Source organism: Lagenorhynchus albirostris, chromosome 14 (genome assembly GCF_949774975.1).
Source record: "Lagenorhynchus albirostris chromosome 14, mLagAlb1.1, whole genome shotgun sequence".
Taxonomy (NCBI): domain Eukaryota; kingdom Metazoa; phylum Chordata; class Mammalia; order Artiodactyla; family Delphinidae; genus Lagenorhynchus; species Lagenorhynchus albirostris.
The window spans coordinates 80,719,592-80,745,112 of record NC_083108.1 but is presented as its reverse complement, the minus strand read 5'-3'; the positions used below and the strand labels follow the sequence as shown (position 1 = coordinate 80,745,112).

General features: G+C 45.9%; 1 protein-coding gene across 2 annotated transcripts in view; it reads right to left on the bottom strand.

Moving 5' to 3' along the window:
* The window catches only part of TMEM120B (transmembrane protein 120B), a 49,069-nt gene extending 24,249 nt beyond the window's left edge, over positions 1-24,820 (bottom strand). For both annotated transcript variants that reach the window (XM_060170324.1, XM_060170325.1), the window contains exons 1-3: positions 24,628-24,820; positions 3,247-3,365; positions 1,351-1,467 (exon numbers count right to left, since the gene is read on the bottom strand). In XM_060170324.1, coding sequence (XP_060026307.1) covers positions 1,351-1,467; positions 3,247-3,365; positions 24,628-24,696 — 305 coding nt within the window. In that variant the 5' untranslated portion in view covers positions 24,697-24,820. The remainder of the gene's footprint in view (positions 1-1,350; positions 1,468-3,246; positions 3,366-24,627) is intronic.
* Positions 24,821-25,521: the final 701 nt, after the last annotated feature.

The window sequence follows — 25,521 nt, the reverse complement described above, 5'->3', positions numbered from 1 at the left end:
ATTTCCCTTCAGAGAATCACTTTTCCCCTAGGCTCTAGGGTAAGGTACATGACCCAGGTTCAGCCAAGGTGGTGCAACTTCCCGATTGGGTCAATAACGATCATGTGACACAATCTAGGCCAATAAGAATCAGTAACAGGACGTTTCCCAGAACTACTAAAGAACAAAGAGGCATTCTCTACTGGATTTGCTAAGTGGGTAGGATGCAAACCCAGAGCTGCTGGGGCTAGCTTGTAGAGAAAGCCTGCCTAAGAATAAAACTCATACGCTGGAAAAGAGAGTGAAAAGAAAGCTAAATGAGGGACACAGCCTAACAGTATCATTTGAGCAGCAGGATCCAGCCATACCTATAGATACACCTGGACTTTACAGTTACAAGAGCCAATAAATCCCCTATTTTTAATTAAGCAACTCTGAGTCGGGTTTTCTGTCATTTACAGTCCAAGGACTCCTGACTAATGTAACATGCACAGAGGACTAGGGAGATTGGAGCTGGGAAAGTGGATCTGAGCCACACTCTAAAAGAAGGTTATGCTGTTTCATTCTGTAGAAAGCTATCGCCACCCAAAGCCTAGAGTTTTTAACCAAATACAGCAAAAAAGAAGACAAGAGGAAGGGCTCTGGTAGAAGGCTCTGACTTAGGGCTAGGCCAAACCAGGAAGAAAGTCAGGGTGCTTCCCAGGACGTACTTTTAGCTGCCCACGTCAAGTCATGATACAATACTGTAAGGATCTCTCTCTGGAACAGGGTGGCGGTGATGTCACTTGAGGAAGGAGATGGGACTTCTCTGAAGGAGGAAGATGGAAAGAACACAAGCTCTAGAGTCAGAATGTCTAGTGTTCACATCCTGGCTCAGCCAAACCCGGTCTGAGCCACCTGGGCAAGATATTCCCTAATGTCTCTTCTCTGAACCTTGAAGAATGCAGATTCCTGGACCTGACTCACCAGGTTGTTGAGGATGAAGTGAGTGACATCAGGAGAGCCCCCAGCACGATGCAAGGCATACAGCACGCTCTCCATAAATGTTTGTTCTCTTAAGAGAGAACACCTTTCCTCTGGAGCCCAGGTGGCATCAGGCATGTGGCAGATCCTGGGAACCAGATCTTTCATCTTGTTCCTTGAAAAAGCCCTTCCAGGAATGTCACTACCACACGGGAGGGGCTGAGGTCCCCTCCTGGGTCCATGGAGAGATGTGTAAGGAAGGTTCCTTCTCTTTCCTGCCCTTGTTCCCTCCTTTTCACCTCCAACTCAAGCCCCAACAGGGAGGCAGGAGTCACACAGACCAGGTGCTCCAGGCCGGGGCATCTGCCCACAGCGCTGGGGGTTGGGGAGTAGGTCCCCAGCTCCTACCCGTTCTTCTTGGGCAGGTAGGCCTCCATGTCAAAGAAGACGTTCTGCCGCTCCTTGACGTTGGCGCCCAACTGCTGAATGAGCTCTGCCTCCTCCCGACTGGTGTGGCGCTTGTACCTGTGGTGAGAGGTGTGGGCGTAAAGAGAAGCAGGGGCGTTACACAGACTGCAGGAAGAATCTGGAAACTCTGGGTACCGCCCTCCCATCTTGCCATCGCAATGCTTCTCACAACCTCAGTCCTCCACCTGTATTCTCTGCGTTTGATGCTGACTCCCTGCTAGTCTTGTGACCTTGGGAATGTCCTTCAACCTCTGTGCCTTATTTTCCATACCTCAAACACAGGGATACATCCCATCAGTCTTACCTTATAGACAATATCAATGTGAGAATAAAGTGAATAAGTGCAATGTTAAGCATTTAGAATACCGGACACAAAGTACAAGTTCAATGGATATCTACTGGCAGTACTACTTTCCAGGCTACTCTGTAGGAACAACCTGAAGATTACTAAGAGTACAGACAGGAAGGATGCTTTGAAAGTATAATCAGTCAACCAACCAAGGTCTGACTGTTATTCTTTGGTGACACTTAATCTCAAAACCAGGAAAGCAAGTCATAGACACTCTCAGAATAGCAGGGCTCCTTGGTGTAAGAACATAACTCACGGGTCAACCTTCTAACTCAGTGGTTCTCAACTGGGGAAACCTGGGATGAGAGCACTTCCCAAACCATGAAGACACTGTCTGGGAACATTTTGGTTGTCAAGACAGGGGTAGAGGGTTCTACTGGCATCTAGTGGGTAGAAACCAGGGATGCTGCTAAACGTCCGACCATGCACAGGACAGCCCCCAACAGCAAAGAATTATCAATAGTGCCACGACTGAAAAACCCTAGACAGATGAAAGACTCTTGAGTCCTGTCATCAGTAAGATGTGTTTTTCCAAGGGTGGTGATGTCATTACATGGAACCATCCACACGCTACACCATGATTAACGGGCCTCCATTTCCAAAATGGTCAGTCAAGGATAGGGGTATAATCAGTAACCGTCCCAAAAACTGTCCACCAGGGAAAGGCAGAATTGACCAGGATCCCAGAATTGTCACAAACTCTGGAATGGAGGCCCAGCTAAGTGACCTGGGACAAGCCACTCAGAGCATGTTTTCCTGCCTCCCTAGGGGGGGTCACAGTATCCAGCGGACGCCTTCACCTGCAGGGGGTGAGAGCACTTCTCAAGCCGTGAAGACATGGGATTAGGAAGTGAACAGGTGATCCTGGCCTCAGGAACTGAACTAAGTCATGAGCTCAAGCATATCCCCACCAGGGATGCCAGACTTCTCACCCCCTCCACCAGAGAGCCCGGTGAGGAGTGAGCTCCTACACCAGTGAGAAGGATACTTGCTATTTACCTGCCCAGTAGGACTTACTAGAACACCTTTCCTCTGGGGAACTATGCCTCATCCTCGCCCCATCCCGTAGGGTTCAAGTAGGGCTGTCCCATCCCTCAGGTCCATAAAGTGAACATATGACCAAGTCTTGTCCAACCAGAGTCTCAATGACTGGTTTGCAGACGGGTACGTGACCAATTCCAGCCAATGGGGATCATGCCCAGAACTTCTGCTGGTGTGGCCGAGCCAGTAGGAAGAAAGGCTGGAGGATAAAAGCCTGGCACTGTTGGTGGCCATCTCAGTGACCATCTTAGCCAAAGTAAAGCCAACCTAGAGGAAGGCAGAATTTAGAGGAAAAAAACAGATTCCTAAAAACACCCTTTGACCCCTGGATCCAGTGATGCCTGAAGCCACTCCTGGTTTTTTCCATTAAAATTTCCATTCTCTGCTCAAGCCAGGCCAGTTTTGAGTTGGGATTCAGGGGAGCCTTTGAGTTGCAGCCAGCCTACCTCTGGAGCGTGCGCTTCAGGTCCTTCAGTCGTGTCTTCTGCTTGCTGATGGAGCTGCTGCACGAAGTCTGGAGTGCGGTCAGCTCCTCCAGCTTCTGCCTGTAGATCCTGTGAATATCCTAAGGGACGGAGCAGCCCAGGTAGCGTGTGCAGGAGGACATAATGGGGTCATTTTTCAGTTTGCTTGTGTCTGGGGATGTGACTACAGCAATCACAGTTTCACAGTTAAGATGATACAACTATGGATACCAAGGGAGAAAGGGGTGGGGTGGGAGGAACTGGGAGACTGGGATAGACACTTACACATTATTGATACTACGTATAAAATAGACAACTGATGGGAACATACTGTAGAGCACAGGGAACTCTACCTACTACACTGTGGTAACCTAAATGGGAGGGAAGTCCAAAAGGGAGGGAATATCTTTATGTGTATGGCTGATTCATTTTGTTGGGCAGTGCAGGCTAATGCCACATTGTAAAGCCACCATACTCCAATAAAATTAATTTTTAAAAAAGAGAGAGGAAAAAAAGATGATACAACTACATCTATCAAAGATGTGGCTTATAAAATTGGGACTGGATTTGGGGAAGGCAGCACAGCACAGCACAGCATTTCTGTAATAAGGAACTACTGTTTTTTCCTGCGCAGGTTCCATCCTTCCTGATGGGAACAGCAACCAAATATGCCTTTGAGAGGTCAGCCACCTCTTGTCAAGTTTTAATCCAGATGGTTTGAGTAGAGCTAACAGTTCCCATGCCAAGAGTGGTCATGTGATCCAGGCCTGACCAATCAGTATCCTCCAATCCCCTGGCAACTGATTGGTTCAGAGGTGGACACATGACTCAAACTGAGCCAATGAGAGTCAGCCCTGGGACTTTTACCTAGAAGTATTGGTTTAGTGATGCCTTCTTTCTCCTGGGTTTGCTAATCTGGTAGAAGGTACACCTGGGGCTGCTGAGTGGAGAAAGCCTGCCTAAGAATGAAGCCAAACGGAAAACAGAATTGAGACATGGTAAGAGACAGCATTCTCATAGCACCATTTCAGCCCCTGGAGCTAACCGAGTCTGAATGTAATGCTACCTGATACTCTTAGTTACATGAATTAATAAATTTCTTTCCAGTTAGTCCAGTTTGAGTTGGGTTTTTGATCCTGGCAATGAAGAGAGCTCTTGCTAAGTCAGCTAAGAAAAGGACACACCTCTTCCCTTAAAGCCAACCCTCCCTACCCCAGGCACAGTCACTCTAATACACTCAACATCTCATTCCTGGAAATAACCATTCAGGGCCATAAGGCCAGAGGAAATACAAGACACTTCACCCCAATGCAGGGAGAATGGAACACAGTAATTTCTCGACATTGCTGCCACAGCACACCTCCCCCCAAATAATGCCATATACAGGGAAACGACCAGTTTCTTCTAGAGTTTGATAATCTAAGACAAATACCAACAATTTGGAGAAAACAATATGGGGAATGGGGACCATAAAATTAAAAACAATAATGCAATGAACATATTTAAAGTGGCTGTTTGCTTGGGTGGTGGAGAATTGTATTAGCAGAGAGACAGAGAAAAAGAGGACGGTCAGACAGGGAGGCCACAGCCTAAACTCTCATGTCTGTCAAGCAGGTTCCTAGATATGAAGGTTAAACCAGAAAATAAGGAAAAAGTGAAGGCCCAGAAGTGAACAGACAGCAATTCGGAGCCACATGGAAGAACGCTGTGAGCAAGACCCCCTCGGCCCCCAGAAGAGAGGGCTCAGTCCCCTGGACTTACACAGTTTCCTCACTCCTTCCCGGGCCCCAAGAGAGGAAAACTGTGTCTCTTTTTTAATTTAAGTTTTAATTTTTAAATAATCTCAAACTTCCAGGAAATTCCCTGGCAATCCAGTGGTTAGGATACGGTGCTTCCACTTCAGGGGGCCTGGGTTCGATCCCTGATCAGAGAACTAAGATTCCACAAGCCGCACGACGTGGCCAAAAAATTTAAAATAAAATAAATAATCTCAAACTTCCAAAAGAATTGTAAGAGTACAAAGAACTCCCCTATACCTTTCGCCCAGATTCACCAACTGTTAGCATTATGACATATTTGCTTTATTCCCATGTGTGTGTGCGTTTATGTGTGTTGGGTGTATTCTTTTTCTATATCAGGCGACAGTAAACTACAGCCCACGGGCCAAATCTGGCCCCCTGATTTTGTATGGGCAGTAAGCTAGAAATAATTTTTGCCTGGTTGGAAAAGATCAAAGGAAGAATACTTCGTGACACGTGAAAAGTACATGAAATTGAAACTTCGGGATCCATAAATAAACTTCACTGGAGCACAGTCCTGCCCATTCATTTATATATTGTCTGTGACATCACAGTAGCAGAGCAAGAGTAGTGTGACAGAGACCACATGGCCCGCAAAGCCCAGAATCCTCACTACTTGACCTTCTTGCCAAAAGAGTTTGTCTACTCCTGTTCTAAACCATTTGGGAGTTAGTTGCAGACAACAGGCTTCTTTACTCCTAAATACTTTAGTGCATATTTCCTAAGGACATGACATTCTCTTATACATTCAGTTATCAAATACAGAAAATATAACTTTGATACAATACAATACTATCACCTCCAATACCATCCAAATTCAAATTCAAATTTGGATGCTAACTATCTCTTGAAGGCAATTTCCCCCCAGACCTGGACCCGATTCAGTTTGATGCCCTATATTACTATTCATATCACTTTGGTCTCCTGAAGTCTAGACCAGCTTCTCAACTTCCGTCTTTTGTGACATCGGCATTTTTAAAGAGTTCGGTCCAGTTGTTCTGGAGAATGTCCCTCCACCTTGGTTTGTCTGATATTTCCTCATGATTGAATTTTAGTTATGCACCTGGGACAGAAATGCCAGTAAAGTGACGCTGGGCCCTCAGCGTCTCCCATCACGAGGGACGTGGTGTCTGTGATGTTAACTTTGATTGCTTGGGAGAGGTGGTGTCCACCTGTCTTCTCCACTGTACAGTGACCAGCTTTCTACCTGTAATTAATAAGTAATCTGTACAGAGAGAGGCTTCAGTGCCAAAACAGTCCTCAATGTTCAACCAATATCTGCTGGTAACAAAGGAAACCCTCCAGAACTGGACGAGGAGGATGGGGGCAGAGAGACCCCCCAACTAAGCAGCCTCTGAGAATGTGGGGTCTTTGGACTGAGAGTCCCCAGCAATGCCAGCTGGGCCATGCCACCTCCTGGCACTCTTTGGTGTTGGGTCCCACCACAGCACGAGAAGACCAAGACTGAAACATTGGCAGCCCGATGCTTACCAGGCCTTCAGTTTAAATTAATATTTAATTTCACAAGTAAACGTGAAGACATCATCCTCATTAAAAATTAAAACACTGCAGCTATGGCTAGAGTCGGCTTTGAATATACCTCTATCCTGTCTTCTCCCACTTCTCCAGAAGTAACCACTGTTACCAGTTTCTTCTAGATCTTTTTCTATGTATTCTTCCAGACTGTATGTATCTATGTATTTCTATATTCCACATAGACCTATTTCTATATACACACACTTAACTATGTATACATATATATGAAAAATACACACTGTTGCAAAAACTAATTGCCCCTAATACTTATTCTCCTTTGCATCCTTTTAATAACAGGACCCTACTGAGTGGTAGCCAGGCACGTGGCTGTCCAGCTACAGACATTTCCCAGCCTCCCTTGCAGCTAGGTGTAGCAATATGACCAAGAGTTAGCCACTGGGTTGCAAGCAGAAGTGATGTAAGTTCTGAACCACATTTTTTTTTTAATCATTACACCCTGCCATTTCTAGCTATTCAGTTTTCACATGTCAAGCCAACATTTTCTGCCAAGAATAACTGAACCACATTTTTATAAGGAATGGCTTGCCCTCTACTCTCTCTTTCCCTGGCTGGCATATGGCAACAATGGATCCAGTTACCTTGAAACCAGAGATGGAAGCCACATAATACAAATGACAAAGCCCACTGTGCCCTCCTCAGCCAAACGAACCTGGATCCCGGGTGACCTCCTGTGACAGGGCTTCCCACCTGTGACTGTTTTACAACAAGACCACCAAGCCTTTAGCACTCCTCACATAGAGAAGTGGGTTCTCTGTTCCCTCTCATTAAAAGTAGGCTTATGGCTGATTTGACCAATAAAATATGTTGAAATTACCCAAAAAGCAAACAATCTGATTAAAAAATGGGCAGAAGATCGGAATAGACATTTTTCCAAAGAAGCCATACAGATAGCCAACAGGCACATGAAAAGATGCTCAACACTGCTAATCATCAAATAAATGCAAATCAAAACCACAGGGAGATATCACCTCACACCTGTCAGAATGGCTGTCATCAAAAAAGACCACAATTAACAAATGTTGGCGAGGATGTGGAGAAAAGAGAACCCCTGTGCACTGTTGGTGGGAATGTAAATTGGTGCAGCCACTGTGGAAACAGTATGGAGGTTCCTCAAAAAACTAAAAATAGAACTACCACATGATCCAGCAATTCCACTCCTGGGTATATATCTGAAGAAAATGAAAACACTAATTAAAAAAGATATAGGCACAGCAGCATTATTTACAATAACCAAGATATGGAGGCAACCTAAATGTCCGTCAACAGACAAATGGATAAAGATGTGGTATATATATATATACAGTGGAATACTACTCAGCCATAACAAAGAATGAAATTTTGCCATTTTCAACAACATGGATGGACTTGGAGGGTATTATGCTTAGTGAAATAAGTGAGACACAGAAAGACAAACACGGTATGATATCATTTATATGTGGAATCTTAAAAAAATAAAACTAGTGAATATAACAAGAACAGACTCACAGATACAGAGAACACACTAGTGGTTACCAGTGGGAAGAGAGAAGGGGGAGACGGGCATGATAAGAGTAGGGGATTAAGAGGTACAAACTGCTATGCATAAAATAAATAAGTTACAAGGATATATTCTAGTAGAGAATGGACTTGAGGACACGGGGAGGGGAAAGGGTAAGCTGGGACGAAGTGAGAGAGTGGCACGGACTTATATGTACTACCAAATGTAAAATAGATAGCTAGTGGGAAGCAGCCGCATAACACAGGGAGATCAGCTCGGTGCTTTGTGACCACCTAGAAGGGTGGGATAGGGAGGGTGGGAGGGAGATGCAAGAGGGAGGAGATATGGGGATATATGTATATGTATAGGTGATTCACTTTGTTATAAAGCAGAAACTGACACACCACTGTAAAGCAATTATACTCCAATAGAGATGTTAAAAAAAAAAGGATATACTGTACAACACAGGGAATACAGCCAACATTTTATCATAAGCATAAGTGAAATATAACCTTTAAAAATTGTGAACCACTAGGCACTTCCCTGGTGGCTCAGTGGTTAAGAATCCGCCTGCCACAAAAACAGAAATATACATCAATGGAACAGGAGAGAAAGCCCAGAGATAAACCCATGCACATATGGTCACCTTATCTTTGATAAAGGAGGCAAGAATATACACTGGAGAAAAGACAGACTCTTCAATAAGTGGTGCTGGGAAAGCTGGAGAGCTCCATGTAAAAGAATGAAATTAGAACACTCCCTAACACCATACACAAAAATAAACTCAAAATAGCTTAAAGACCTAAATGTAAGGCCAGACACTATAAAACTCTTAGAGGAAAACATAGGCAGAACACTCTATGACATAAATCACAGCAAGATCCTTTTTGACCCACCTCCTAGAGAAATGGAAATAAAAACAAAAATAAACAAATGGGACCTAATGAAACTTAAAAGCTTTTGCACAGCAAAGGAAACCATAAACAAGACAAAAGGACAACCCTCAGAATGGGAGAAAATATTTGCAAATGAACCAACTGACAAAGGATTAATCTCCAAAATATACAAGCAGCTCACGCAGCTCAATATCAAAAAAACAAACAACCCAATCCAAAAATGGGCAGAAGACCTAAATAGACATTTCTCCAAAGCAGACATATAGATTGCCAACAAACACATAAAAGGATGCTCAATATCACTAATCATTAGAGAAATGCAAATCAAAACTACAGTGAGGTATCACCTCACACCAGTCAGAATGGCCATCATCAAAAAAATCTACAAACAACAAATGCTGGAGAGGGTGTGGAGAAAAGGGAACCCTCTTGCACTGCTGGTGGGAATGTAAATTGATACAGCCACTATGGAGAACAGTATGGAGGTGCCTTAAAAAACTAAAAATAGAACTACCATATATGACCCAGCAATCCCGCTACTGTGCATATAGCCTGAGAAAACCATAATTCAAAAAGAGTCATGTACCACAATGTTCACTGCAGCTCTATTTACAATAGCCAGGACATGGAAGCAACCTAAGTGTCCATCAACAGATGAATGGATAAAGAAGATGTGGCATATATATACAATGGAATATTACTCAGCCATAAAAAGAAACGAAATTGAGTTATTTGTAGTGAGGTGGATGGATCTAGAGTCTGACATACAGAGTGAAGTAAGTCAGAAAGAGAAAAACAAATACCATACGCTAACACATATATATGGAATCTAAAAAAAAAAAAAAGATTCTGAAGAACCTAGGGGCCAGACAGGAATAAAGACGCAGACGTAGAGAATGGACTTGAGGATGCGGGGAGGGGGAAGGGTAAGCTGGGAAGAAGTGAGAGAGTGGCACTGACATATATACACTACCAAATGTAAAATAGATAGCTAGTGGGAAGCAGCTGCCTAGCACAGGGAGATCAGCTCGGTGCTTTGTGACCACCTAGAGGGGTGGGATAGGGAGGGTGGGAGGGAGACGCAAGAGGGAGGGGATATGGGAATATATGTATGCATATCACTGATTCACGTTGTTTTACAGCAGAAACTAACACAACAATGTAAAGCAATTATCCTCCAATAAAGATGTTAAAAAAAAAAAAAGGAATCCACCTGCCAATGCAGGGGACACAGGTTTGAGCCCTGGTCCAGGAAGATCCCACATGCCGCGGAACAACTAAGCCTGTGCACCACAACTACTGAGCCTGCGCGCTAGAGCCCGTGAGCTACAACTACTGAAGCCCACGCGCCTGGAGCCCATGCTCCACCACAAGAGAAGTCACCACAATGAGAAGCCCACGCACACAACAAATAGTACCCACCGCTCACCGCAACTAGAGAAAGCCTGTGCACAGCAATGAAGACCCAACGTAACCAAATAAAATAAATTTATTTTAAAGAAAGTTGTGAACCACTATATTGTACACCTGAAACATATAGTACTGTTAAGTCAACTATACCTCAATTTTTTTTAAATGGCAGAAGTGACACTATACAATTTCTGAGAAAAAGTCACGGAAGGCCACGTAGCTTCTGCCTTATTTGCTGGAACACAAGCTCTTGGAACAAAATGTTCAACTACCCTGGGGCCACCATGCTGCATGGAAACCCTAACCACATAGAGAAGTCACATGGAGGCAGTCTGATCAATAGCCCCAACTAAGACAAACCTTGTTATTCCAGCTCAGGTCCCAGACATGAGGGTCAAGAAACCTCCAGATGATTCCAGCCCCAGCCATGTGAGTTACTCCCAGCCATTCACGTCTTCCCAGCTAAGGCCGCTGACCTCATGGAGCACCGTCAAGCCATCCCCACCACGCCCTGCCTAAACTCCTGACCCACAGACTCTGTGAGCAAAATGCAATAACTGTTGCTTTATGCAGCAACAGATAACTGGAACACCACTCACCCTGGACCACATCCCACTCTGAACTGTTATGCGAGAAAGAAAGAAGCTACCTCATTTAAACCCTTTTATTAGGATACCTCTTTGCTACAGCAGCATAGCTTATACCCTAAAGCACATACTTCTGATTTTTTAAAATATATTAACAGTATCAGAATATAGATATGATTTCACAACTTTCTTTTCTCACTCAACAATATGTCTTATAGATCTACCCACATAAGAATATATAGATGTATTTCATTTTTTTTAGACCTGTGCAGTACTTCATGCTGTGGACATACAACAGTTTATTTAGCCATTTTCCTATCACTGGGTGTTTAGGTTGTTTCCAGTCTCTGACTATAACCGACAATGCAGCACTGAATAATATCCTTGCACTGTCTCTCTGGGGAAATGTGCAAGTGTCTCTGGGGAAGAGAAGTGGAATTGCTGGGTCACAGGGTACAGGCTTGATTTGAGTTTTAACAGATCTTGGCAAATTGCCTGCAAAGTGACTGTGACAATTTACACTCCCACCCACAGCATATGACAGCTGTCCTCCACACCTCACCAAGCAACACTCACTGCTATCCCCACTGACTTTTTTTTTTTTGGCCACCCTGCATGGCCTACGGGATCCTAGTTCCCTGACCAGGGACCGAACCTGTGCCCTCTGCAGTGAGAGCACAGAGTCCCAACCACTGCACTGCCAGGGAATTCCCCCCACTGACTTTCTTAAGGGCACTTTTCCGATGCTTCATTGGTGATATTTTCTGCCCAATCCTAAGGCATCAGACTGAGTAGGGATAGGAAGTCCATGGCCCTTCCCATAATTTTGTCCCTTGGCACATACAATCATTCCTGATCCCTAAGAGTTCTCCGTCTCTCTCTCTGCCATTGGCTAGAACCACTTCCCAAGGGAGATCTGATACTGGAGACCACACGTCCAGTCCACCCTGCCCTCGGCTCCAGGCTCAGGATTTGCCAGTCTTGAGGACAACGTGGGGTCTGGGGGGCTGGAAACAAGGCCCTTAGTGTGACACGCTCTCCATTCCCAGGGCACTCCTTGCCCACGCCCAGTCTCTGCTGATTCTACCTCATGCCAGTCCCACAAGCGGCAGGAAAGATTATCAACTCATTTCTTGGATTCTAAATTTTTTCCAGACCTGCTGTCTCTCAGTCTTTTTTCAACTGTGGCAAAAATATATAACATAAAATTTACCATGTTAATCATTAAATTTAAAAAAATTTTCTACTTGTAACAAAATACACATAAAATTTACCATCTTAACCATTTTATGTGTACAACTCAGTGGCATCTAATATGTTCACATCACTGAGTAACCATTACCACCATCCATCTCCAGAACTTTTTCATCATTGCAACTGAAACTCCAAACCTGTCACACAATAATTCAATTTCCTGTTCCCCCCCAGCCCCTGGCAACCACCACTCTACTTTCTAGTTCTATGAATTTGACTCCTCTAGGTATAAGTTGAATCATACAGTATTTATACTTTTTGTGCCTGACTTATTTAGACATATCATAATGGCTTCAAGGTCCATCCAAATTGCAGCATGTAGCAGAATTTCCTTCCTTTTTAAGGCTGAACAATATCCTGCAGTATGTATATACCACATTTTATCCACTCATCTGTTGATGAACACCTGGGTTGCTTCCATCTTTTGGATATTGTGAATAATGTTACTATGAACACGGGTGGATAAATATTTGTTCGAGTCCCTCCTTTTAATTCTTTTGAGTATATAATCAGAAGTAGAATTTCTGGATCATAAGGTAATCCATGTTTAACTTTTTCAAGGAACTGCCATACCGTTTTCCAGAGAGGCTGTACCATTTTACAACAGCTGTCTCTTTTTTTTTTTTTTTTTTTTGCGGTACGCGTACCTCTCACTGTTGTGGCCTCTCCCATTGCGGAGCACAGGCTCCGGACGCACAGGCTCAGAGGCCATGGCTCATGGGCCCAGCTGCTCCGCGGCATGCGGGTTCTTCCCGGACCGGGGCACGAACCCGTGTCCCCTGCATCGGCAGGCGGACTCTCAACCGCTGCGCCACCAGGGAAGCCCCATGTCTCTTTTTTTTGTTTTTGGCTGCGTTGGGTCTTCATTGCTGCGCGCAGGCTTCCTCTAGTTGTGGCGAGAGGAGGCTACTCTTCGCTGCGGTGCGCGGGCTTCTCATTGTGCAGCACGGGCTCTAGGCACGCGGGCTTCAGTACTTGTGGCACTTGGGCTCCGCAGTTGTGGCTTGCAGGCTCTAGAGCGCAGGCTCACTAGTTGTGGAGCACGGGCTTAGTTGCTCCGCGGCATGTGGGATCTTCCCAGAACAGTGCTGGAACCCGTGTCCCCTGCATTGGCAGGTGGATTCTTAACCGCTGCGCCACCAGGGAAGTCCCCACAGACCCTCAGTTGGACTTGTGTTTTGAGATGTTTTTTTCCAGGAACAGGAGGATGAGCCACACTGAGGCAATCCAATCCTGCCTTTCATCCAGCCAGCCCTGTGTCCTTGAATGCAACTAGTCGCCAGATGGAAGCTTTCTGTTGTTTTTGCCAGCTCAGCAGCTGTTCCCTTTCTGGTTAATGTCCCTATGGTTTCTTTGGAGATCCATCCCTCCCCAACACTCAGTCCGTGAGATCTGGCTAGGAGCAGGTTTACCCCAGGTTCCAGGGCAAATGACCCAGGCCTGGCCAATCAGAACATCAGCCTCCTGACCAGGCTGGCTGACTCAGGGACGAGCATTCAAAACCAATGAACCTCAGTGGTGGGGCTTTTATCAGAACTGTTGGAAAAAAAAAAAAAAGAAACTCTTTTTCCCCTAGTTCTCAAGGTAGCAGGAGCTACCCCTGCTACCTTAGCAGAGCTAATGGGGCTGCCTTGCCTGGGAATGAACCCAACTGAGAGGAAAACAGGATGGAGAGGCAAACAAAGGCTGAGCCCTGAAGGTTTCATTTAAGCCCCCGGATCGGCTTATATCTGAAGGCGGTACACCTTTGACTTCCCTATTAATGTAAGCAAACAAATGCCATTTTATTCTGTTTGGCTTTTTAAGAGGCAAGTGTCAGAATCTAGATTAACATGCCAAAGAACAGAGCTTTCCATCTGGGCAAAGTTAACCACACCAGGTAAGAAGAGAAGCCATAAATCTTGGACTCTTTATTACCAAGCTCTTGCCCTGGTGACTGTCATTTATTTTTATTTTTATTTTTTGCGGTACGCGGGCCTCTCACTGTTGTGGCCTTTCCCGTTGCGGAGCACAGGCTCCGGACGCGCAGGCTCAGCGGCCATGGCTCATGGGCCCAGCCGCTCCGTGGCATGTGGGATCTTCCTGGACCGGGGCACGAACCCGTGTCCCCTGCATCGGCAGGCGGACTCCCAACCACTGCGCCACCAGGGAAGCCCCTAAACCATCATTTTTTAACAACTTATTGAAGTATAATTTACATGTCATAACATTCTCATTTTAAGTGTACAATTCAGTGATTTTTATACATTTATCAAGTTATGCAACTATCACCACATCCAGTTTTAAAACATTCCATTATCCAGTAAGATCTCCAGTGTCTATGAGCACTCGCTCCCCACTCTTCCCTCCTCCCAGCTCCTGGCAACCACTAATCCACCTTCTGTCCCTATAGATGTCTTTTCTGGATACTTCATATAAATGGAATCATACAATATGTGGCTTTGCGTCTGGCTTCTTTCACGTAGCATACTGTTTTTGAGGTGTATTTATGTTGTAGTATGTATCAATTTTTATTACTACTCAGCACTTATATCACATTTTGTTCATTCATCTACCAGCTGTTAGACATTTGGGTTATTTCCACTTTTTGGGTACTATGAATAATGCTGCCATGAACATTCATGTACAAGTCTTTGTGTAGATACCTATTTTCCTTTCTCTTGGATAGATACCTAGGAATGGAATTGTTGGGTCATATGGTAAGTATATGTTTAACTTTCAAAGAAAATGCCAGAATGCCAAACCACTATTTTTATTTCTAAACTAGGCAGCAGTGTATTGGAGCAAGGGAGACACTCACTGAAAACTGGGAGTTGGGTCTCTGCACACAGTGCAAGGAGTACCAGCTTATTAAACATGATTGACTCCCACTTCAAGTTGCTACCTCCAAAAATAACCCAGAGTGCTGGGGGCACCAAAGCAGACAAGCAGCTATGGAAGAAAGGACTCTACTCTGCTGCCCGAAGCAAGTCCCAACCCCCCAACTATCTAGTTCAAGACCAAGCAAAGAAAACAGACACACTTAAGGAACCTCCATACTGTTCTCCGTAGTGGCTGTATCAATTTACCTTCCCACCAACAGTGCAGGAGGGTTCCCTTTCCAGCACACCCTCTCCAGCATTTATTGTTTCTAGATTTTTTGATAATGGCCATTCTGACCGACGTGAGGTGATACGTCACTGTAGTTTTGATTTGCATTTCTCTTAAAAAACTAAAAATAGAACTATCATATGATCCAGCAATCCCATTATTGGGCATATACCCTGAGAAAACCATAATTCAAAAAGAGTCATGTGCGCTGATGCAGGGGACACGGGTTTGTGCCCCGGTCCGGGAAGATCCCACATGCCACGGAGCGGCTGGGCCCGTGAGCCACGGCCGCTGAGCCTGCGCGTCCGGAGCCTGTGCTCCGCAACGGGAGAGGCCACAACAGTGAGAGGCCCATGTACCGCAAAAAAAAAAAAAAAAAAAGAGTCATGTGCCACAATGTTCACTGAAGCTCTATTTACAATAGCCAGGACATGGAAGCAACCTAAGTGTCCATCGACAGATGAATGGATAAAGAAGATGTGGCACATATATACAACGGAATATTACTAGCCATAAAAAGAAACAAAATTGAGTTATTTGTAGTGAGGTGGATGGATATAAAGTCTGTCATACAGAGTGAAGTCAGAAAGAGAAAAACAAATACCATATGCTAACACATATATATGGAATCTAAAAAAAAAAAGGTTCTGAAGAAACTAGAGGCAGGACAGGAATAAAAACGCAGATATAGAGAATGGACTTGAGGACACAGGGAGGGGGATGGGTAAGCTGGGACGAAGTGAGAGAGTAGCATGGACATATATACACTACCAAATGCAAAACAGATAGCTAGTGGGAAGCAGCCGCATATCACAGGGAGATCAGCTCAGTGCTTTGCGATGACCTAGAGGGGTGGAATAGGGAGGATGGGAGGGAGGTTCAAGAAGGAGGGGATATGGGGATATATGTATGCATATGGCTGATTCACTTTGTCATACAACAGAAGCTAACACAGTATTGTGAAGCAATTATACTCTAATAAAGATCTATTTTAAAAAAAAGAGATGCACTTGATAAAATATCTAAAGATGGAGCTTTGGAGGCAGGAGGAAAGAGTATAGTTATAAGGTAAATATTGTCAGCAAAGAATCAAATGCTGGACTTCCCTGGTGGCGCAGTGGTTAAGAATCTTCCGGCCAATGCAGGGGACATGGTTTTGAGCCCTGGCCTGGGAAGATGCCACGTGCTGCAGAGCAACTAAGCCCGTGCGCCACAACTACTAAGCCTGCGCTCTAGAGCCCTCGAGCCACAACTACTGAGCCCACGTGCCACAACTACGTAAGTCCACACACCTAGAGGCCCTGCTCTGCAACAAAGGGAAGTCCATGCACCACAATAAAGAGTAGCTCCCGCTCGCTGCAACTAGAGAAAGCCTGCACACAGCAACAAAGAACCAATGCAGCCAAAAATAAATTAATTAAAAAAAATTAATTAAAAAAAAAATTTCTCGGGCTTCCCTGGTGGCGCAGTGGTTGGGAGTCCGCCTGCCGGTGCAGGGGACGTGGGTTCAGGTCCTGGTCCGGGAAGATCCCACATGCCACAGGGCAACTAAACCTGTGCACCACAACTACTAAGCCTGTGCTCTAGATCCCGCGAGCCACAACTACTGAGCCTGTGCGCCTAGAGCCCGTGCTCCACAGGAGAAGCCACCGCAGTGAGAGGCCCATGTACTGCAACGGAGAGTGGCCCCCGCTCTCCGCAACTAGAGAAAGCCACGTACAGCAACGAAGAACCAAAGTAGCCAAAAATAAATAAATAAAAATTTCTCTTTCTCTGAGAGAAAACGCAAGCATCATACACTACTCAATTCTTCAGTAAATGATATTTGCATGGTCATAACCACATAAATGACTGAGACTATTTTTTAAATAAATTTATTTATTTATTTATTTTTGGCTGCATTGGGTCTTTGTTGCCGTGCACGGGCTTTCTCTAGTTGCAGCTAACAGCGGCTACTCTTCGTTGCGGTGCGCAGGCGGTGGCTTCTCTTGTTGCAGAGCACGGGCTCTAGGCGTGCGGGCTTCAGTAGTTGTGGCACGTGGGCTCAGTAGTTGTGGCTCGTGGGCTCTAGAACGCAGGCTCAGTAGTTGTGGTGCATGGGCTTAGTTGTTCTGCAGCATGTGGGATCTTCCCGGACCAGGGCTCGAACCCGTGTCCCCTGCATTGGCAGGCAGATTCTTAACCACTGTGCCACCAGGGAAGCCCGAGCCTATTTTTTTTAATTAAGTCTTTTGGTACTGTTAGGTTACTTTTTGGTCTCCTGCTCATTTTATTATGAAATATTTCAGACATATTGAAAAAGACAGAAAATCATATAATAGAAAACAAATATAACATTAATACCCATATTCTCACCCTCAGTTTAAGAAATAATAGGGCACAAAGAGTTGAAAGGCCCTATGTACTCTTTCTACGTGGTATTCCCATCTGCTGCCCCCAATGAGGGGAACCTCTATGCTGGTTATGTCCACCCCCACGCCCACCCCAGATCAATTCTGTCTTTCTCTGTGCCCTGGGACTGCATCTCCCAGGCTCCCTTGCCCTGCCTCCTACCTAGCCAATGGGATGCCAGGACAGAAGACTGGAGAGCGGGAGGAGAGAGAGGCTGGGGTATTGGTTCCTCCTGCCTCCTCCCTGCTTTGCTACAGCTTTTGACCACTGCAGCTCCTGTCCTGCAGCTCCCCTTTCCCTGCAACAAGCTCTGGTGACGGCCCCTTCCCTCTGCCCCTTAGGATGAGGACTGGTTCCAGCTCCAAGGACCTCGTCTTTAAACTGCCACACCTCTGTAAATAGTCCCTTCCTTAGACTTTTTTCAGTGACACCCATTTGGAAGAGTCATTTGCTTCCTGCCAGGGCCCTGCCCAAATCTCCACTATACTGAATCTGGCCCATATCACTCCCTTGCAAGTCTTTGTATTTGTACTACATAGACATGTATCAGTAAGCAAAACATAGTGCTGTTTTGAATGCTTTTAACTTTATTATACATGTCATACTATACATACCCCTTGGCAACTTTTCACACAATGTTGCTGGGTTGTTGGTTTTTTTTTTGAGGTTTTGGTGGGGTTTTTTTTTAACATCTTTATTGGAGTATAATTGCTTTACAAGGTTGTGTTAGTTTCTGCTTTATAACAAAGTGAGTCAGCTATACATATACATATATCCCCATATCTCCTCCCAATGTTGCTTTTCTTTTTAAAATATTTATCCATGTTGATACATATAGCTCTAGTTTATTCATCTGATCTTCATACCACACTCTATGGATGTTCAGTGGAATTATCCATTCTGATGGACAGTTAGGTTTCCAGTTTTCAGCTGTTACAGAATTCTTATACATATCTCCTATTTGAGTTTTTAACTATGTGGATATGTATTATTTATAAAAATGTAGAATAGATCAGAGAGAGACAGACACTAACATTGGCTCTGTAAGCTGAGATACCCATAGCTCCTTTCCTACATGTCTGATTACCATCCTTTTATACCATGTATGGGAGACACAAACAATTGAATTTCTGCTGGAAGATTTGGAGATCTGCCGCCTCTCCTGTCCTCTGAGGCCCCAAACTCTGCCCCACTGGGAAGATGAGGTTAATGAGTCCAGGTGCCAGCACAGCTGTGAAACACCTAGAGATGCCCTTTCAACACAACTTGGCTGAGTCACAACTCTTGAGTCAACGTTTATTGCAAGAACTGCCGGCAATCAAGAATTCCCTGGTGGTCCAGTGGTTAGGCGTCCGCACTTAGGAGTCCGAACTCTGCAGGGGGCAAGGGTTCTTTCTATCCCTGGTCGGGGAACTAAGAAACTGCAAGCCACGCGGTGCGGCCAAAAATTTTAAAAAAAGAAAGAAAGAAAGAATTGCCAGCAATGGAATCATATGCCATTTTCAGACAGGGCCCTGGTCTAGGAACATTGCAAGTTGGTGGGCAACCCAGCAGACTGCAACAGAGCCATGGCCACCACTAAAATGTGGTCACTTACAGGTGTGGCTGGTGCTAAGTTCTCAAGAGACTGCATTTATATAGTTCTCCTTCCAAGGAATCAACATCAAATAAAGATTTCTGAATGCTGAATATACTGAACTAAGACTCAGTATGCCATGGAAACACTACCAAAGATAGCAAGTTGACTTCACCTAAACTGTATCAATTCTATACTGGGAAAGATTCTGAGTCATGCGCCAGGATCGATTAGTAATGTCTGTTATAGGAGCAGTAAGTGAGGGCATCAGCATGCATGTCAGGCATTTGGAAGACAGAATAACATAATGGTTAAGTGATTAGGCTTGAGAGTCAGACTGCCTTCATGTCCAGAGTCTGCCACTTCTTAAGTTTCCTCAGTTGTGGAAGAGCTAGGGGATGAGCTATATGTTAACAGGCATGTACTGGTTTTTGAAAATCAGCTTTACAGGTAGAATTTACATACGAATTCACCAATTTTCAGGTATACATAACGAATTTTGGCAAATACATATAGTTGTGTAACCACCACCACAATCAGGACATAAAACAAAGGTTCCCAAACTTTGTTGGTTCACCACACCCTTAGCGTCTCAGTAAACTTTTCACAGAGTCCTTAAGCCAAATAATTGAAAAGTATTTATGTCCTACCAACTTAGTAGCCTCTTGGGGAAAAAAGAATACACAGAAATTGACAAAAGTATTTTTATTTCATTCAGAAGTAACCAAAATTATTTACGGATGTGTGTGCCTGTCGGGCTCTGCACAAAATCTCAAACCTTGGGAATAGATTGGACACTGTCATCCTCATTTCTTGTTCTAAATTGATTTTCACATAGTATTTGATTTTAATCAGCCCCCAAAACCCAACTTCACAAAGATATGACATCATTAACAAGATGTGTGGGGCTTCCCTGGTGGTGCAGTGGTTGAGAGTCCGCCTGCCGATGCAGGGGACACGGGTTCGTGCCCTGGTGCGGGAAGATCCCACGTGCCGCGGAGCGGCTAGGCCCATAAGCCATGGCCGCTGAGCCTGCGCTCCACAACGGGAGAGGCCACAACAGGTGAGAGGCCCGCATACCGAAAAAAAAAAAAAAGATGTGTGAAACATTCTTTTTAATGACAGATATTGTGTTTCCCTTGAAAATTTAAATTATCCCACAGTCCCCCTGTGAGCTTGCTGCAGCTCCTTGGAGGTGCCTTAACACAGTTTGTGAGGCACAGATATAGACTGTTTCTATTACTCCTAAAAAGATACCTGTCCAGCATCCTTCTCTGTTTTTTTTTTTTTTTTTACTACCAGTATTTTGATTTTCCTTCATGGGACCACCCCTCCACCACTCTTTATTTCACGTGGTTTGAACAGCACTTATCCCAGTCCTGGGCTCCAGGGGAGACATGTTAACCAAGACCCAGCCAATTAGTGCCACAGGGTCTGGTTAAGTAAGGGATAATCACATGACCCAAGTCGGGCCAATGAGAGTTAGCCCTGGGACTCCTGCCAGAATTACAGGAGAGAAGATGCTCTGTTTCTGAGGTTTGCTGAACTGGTAGATATCAGCCTGAGGCTGCCAATGCTCATCTTTGCCACAACATGGGAGAGACTGTTGAGAATGAAGTTGACATAGAGGAAACATACACACACTCACACACACAGACATCACTGAAGCACCTGGATCCAGCCTTGCCTGAAGCCATTTCCCACTGGACTTCCCACTACATGAGCCAATAAAACATTTTTGTTTTTTGGCTTAAAGCTGGTTCAACTGGGTTTCTGCCACTTACCACTAAGAATCCTTACTAACGCATCATGTTAAAGCACCGTACAAATGAAATGAGTCCCCACAAGTCCAAAAGCTTCCTTCGAGAGCCAAGGGTCTCAGGATACTGTTGGAGCCCACTGTGTTAGGAACCCAAAAAGTATCTGATGGATACAGCAGGCCTGGGTTCAAATTCTGGCTCCTCGAGTTTCAAGTTACTTAACATCTCTTAGCCTCACTCTCATCTGTAAAGCCAGGCTGTCGTTTAGATTAAATGGAATAATCCATGTATCATACAGTCAGCTCTTATCGTTGCTGCTATTATTGTCAGCCTTTGTTTTCTAGATAAAGAAAAGCTCAGAGAGGCGGCTTGCTAAAGGTCAGATGCTAGGCAGTGGCAGAGTTCAGGCCTGAACCTAGGAATCCTGACTCCCTGTCTGGAGTTCTTTCCACAGAACCCACTTCTAGGGAAAGAGGCCCAGAAGGCAATGCAAGATGGGAGAGAAACAAAAGAGTACCCGGGGCACAGACCTGCCTTGGGTAGTAGTTAAGAGTATACAGGCCCTGTCATGGATATAGAAAACAAACTTATGGTTACCAGGGGATGTGGGGGGAGGGATAAGTTGGGAGATTGGGACTGACATATACACACTACTATATATAAAACAGATAACTAATAAGAACCTGCTGTATAGCACAGGGAACTCTACTCAATACTCTGTAACAGCCTATATGGGAGAGGAATCTAAAAAAAAAAAAAAAGAGTGGATATACGTATATGTATAACTGATTCACTTTGCTGTACATCTGAAACTAACACAACACTGTAAATCAGCTGTACTCTAATAAAAATTAAAAAAAAAAAAGAGTATAGACTCTGATGTTCAATGCCTGGGTTTGAATCCTGAATCCAGTACTCATAAGCCGTGTGATTTGGGGTACATTTTTCACTCTGCAAGATGGGTAAAACAGGATCTATTTCACAGGGTTTTTTTTTTCCAAGGGTTTTAATAAAATAATACTTATCTTCCTACTTCCACCCTGTCCGCCTCATGTCTATTCTATACACAGCAGCCAGAGGGATGCCCGTTTCATTGGTAACAAAAGCCAAAAATCTTACAATGGCCTACCCTGCATTTCTGTGAGGTCAGGGTTAGGGAGAGGCTTCTTCGGGCCACCTCCTTCCTGGGTGGAGAGGGACGAGGTTTCCAGAGATGCAAGACAGGAAATGCACATTAAATCACCTGCCACCACATCTGTAAGTGACCTTCTGTGGTCACACCACAGGCCACAGGGCCAAACACGCACTGGTCTCAGACTAATGCTCAATTCACCGGCATGGCCGAAACCGCAACCAGGCAAAACCAAAGTCCTCACGGTGACTCGACCTTGCCCCCGAGTCCAGAGAGGCCCTGGCAGATGCAAATCACAGGCAAAAGAAAACAGATCCTTTCCTCTAGAAAGTCCCAGAGATTATGACTTTTTTAGGGATGGGGAGGAATTCCAAAGACCTTTCAAATCCTCTAGGATCTGAAATTAGATTTCCTCTTTCCTCCCTTCACTGGAAAAAGGGAAGAAGAGGTAAAACACAAAGATATTATACATCATCCCAAGAAAGACAGAATCAGAGAGATATGAACATGAAACCCACAAATCCCAGATTCTGAGGCAGATATAGGCAAATTAAGACAGGCCGGGATTTTCTGGTGGAAAAAAAAGACCCTTCCTATTGTTAACCTTGCCCACCTGCCTACCTGTTGTGACCTCCCTGTTCCCCAACAAATGTCTCATATCTGAAAGTCCACCCAACACAAACATAATGACAATATATACCCTACTTATTATATGCGTATTTCCAGAGACTTTCATCTCAGGAGTTCAGAGCTCTTACATTTATTATGGGGGTTGGGGGGAAGGGTGAGAAGTCAGACCTACTCCAGTCCAGTTCCCCCACTGCCGAAGACGTGAGCAGGGGACATCACGGTTTCCACCTGGTCAGTCCTTCTACAGCCCTTGCTGTGCACCAGGGGACAAAATCCAGGTTAATTCCCAATTCCTCTCTGTCCCTCACACACCTGAGTCCCAGAGACACCAAGTAAGAACATAACAACAAGTCAAAAATCTCCTTTATCTAATTGGTGTTAAGTGCATTAATTGCATAGCTCTGAAGCACTTCCCACCCTAATACCCTCCATGGCTCCACAGCTGCACATGACCTGAGAGCCTAGCAGGACAAAGCGTTAAGAAATAGCTGAGTCTTCTCGATGGCAGTGGAGCCTGAAGGGTCCCCTGGGAACTGAGTGGGCCCTAAGCCCTGGGCCTGAAGGAAAGGGCACGAACCCACACAGGCTGGACAGGCCAAGAAAAAGTACCCTTCTGGTTCTGGTACCTTACTCTGTGCTCATGCCTGAAAAAGCACCCGCCTTCCTGCTCAGTCTCTCCAGCAACCCTCTCTCTATTCACCTGGACCTACGACATCATATCTAGAAAGACCCATCACAGACACCCTTGCCAATCTCCCCTCCCCTCCTCTGGACACAGTAAGAGGCCAACCAAACTGCAGACAAGAGCTACATGGACAGAGAAAATGTCACTGCTCCAGCTGAGGACAGGAAGGAGCGGGCTGGGGTGTTCCATGTGATTTAAGGCAAACAGAGCCCAACTCTGGAGAAAAGAGACACAATCCGGTAGCTGCGGAGGGAACAGCCTCATCTCCAAAAATGGTCCAGGCATCCCTCTTGGCCAACCCTAAGGTTTCCTGAGGCGTCTTTAGTCACCAAGGTAGATAGCTGAGGCCTCTGCGAACCTCCTATCGGAAACAACTTCTCCTGCCAGGCCCGCGCAGCGGCAATGCCATTCTCTCAAGGGGCCTCTTACACCCGCCCTCACCCCACCCAGTGTAAGGCTCTGGGCCAAATGGGTGAGGGCTGGGAGCAGCCTCTATCACTAAAGGAGGCAGCCCAGCTGTCACAAGTGACAGATGTCATCCACAACGCCAAACTCGGCCTGCAGCAGCGTCGGAGAGGCGGGCACAGACACAGGAGCCCCAAAGACTGAGAATAGGGGTCTCTAACCCCTAAGCAAAGTCTACAGGTTCAAGGTGAATGGCTCCCAAGCACACCTCTCAAAATGGAGCTGCAGAGGAGAGGGCTGGCCCGCCAGAGTAAAGGACGAGTGGAGCTGCCGAAAGCTGGAGGTGGGCGCTGGGCTTTCTCTTTGAGTCCCCAAACATACCTGTCCCCTCCGGCCTCCCCCACATGGACACGCCTGGAACTTCCCCTCAGAGGCCGTAGACCAACTTTCTGCAGCGAAGGAGGTGCGCGGAGCAAAGAGCCGGCGCGAGGGCGGGGGAAATGGGGAGCTTCGACTCGGCGCCCAAAGGGGATGAAGAACTGAAATACTGGGAGATGGGAGGGGGCTGGCTCACGCGGACCACCAGCCCCCAGGGCCTAGCCAGGGGCAACCTCTGGGCCCTAATGGTTCCCACCGCCCGGGCTGGGCAAGCAGGAAGCGGAATACCCTGCACATCAGGTAGCAGAGTTTCAGGACTAGGTGGCCCGGTCCTACCTGCAGTTCCTGAAATTCTCCCTCCAGCTCGTGCCACTCGCGCTCGCAACGCTCCAGCTGGCCGGCCATGGTGCAGTGGTGCGCGGCGGAGGCGGTTGCTCCCGCAGCGTGGCGCGGCCGGCCACCAGCGCCCCACGCCTGTCCGCTCGCCGGCCGCCTTCCGAGGCACCAGCTGTTCCTGCGCAGCGGGAGCCACGCGCGCACCTGACGTCACAGCCCCGGCCCTGGTGCCCGCCCCACCCCTCGCCGGGAGTCAGGCCCTGCGCATGCGTACGCTCCGCCCCGGCTCCGCCCCCGCGCGTCGGGGGCCTGCCGGGGGGTTGCTGTAGCTTTGCAGAACTTGGTAGGGTCTACGGCTGTCCCCCCCTTGGGAATGCTTCTGCGCCTCCAGAATCTCTCTCGCCTAGTTTGGGTGGGGAACTTGTCCGCAAACCGCATTTGTAGAGCTTATTTTACTTAAATTGTGTGTATTGGGGGTGTCTGGGATCCGGAGGTAGAAGGGAGATTGCGGGGAGGGAGCATTGCCTTAACTGAGCCAAAGCCAACGACGGCCTGGAGAGAGGGCCCTGTCATCTCACATTGTCATTATTTACTTCAACCAATACATCCTAGATCCTGCCCTCTAAGACTCTAGGTGACTCTCTTGACAGCTGTTTCTGTCGCTTAAATGACATAACCACCTCAATGCTAATTGAATCCAAATTCCGTCACCTCCCGGGCGTGGTCCTGCAAGATCTATCCCTGCCTAGTTTTCGAGTCACATCTCCTATCTCATCCCTCTCGATAAGTACTCTCCAGCCACGGTTTTTGTTGGTTTTTTCTTCCTACCCTTGCATGGAATATTCTTCCCTCTAAATCTTCATATGGTTGCCTTTTTCTCATCATTCTAGCCTT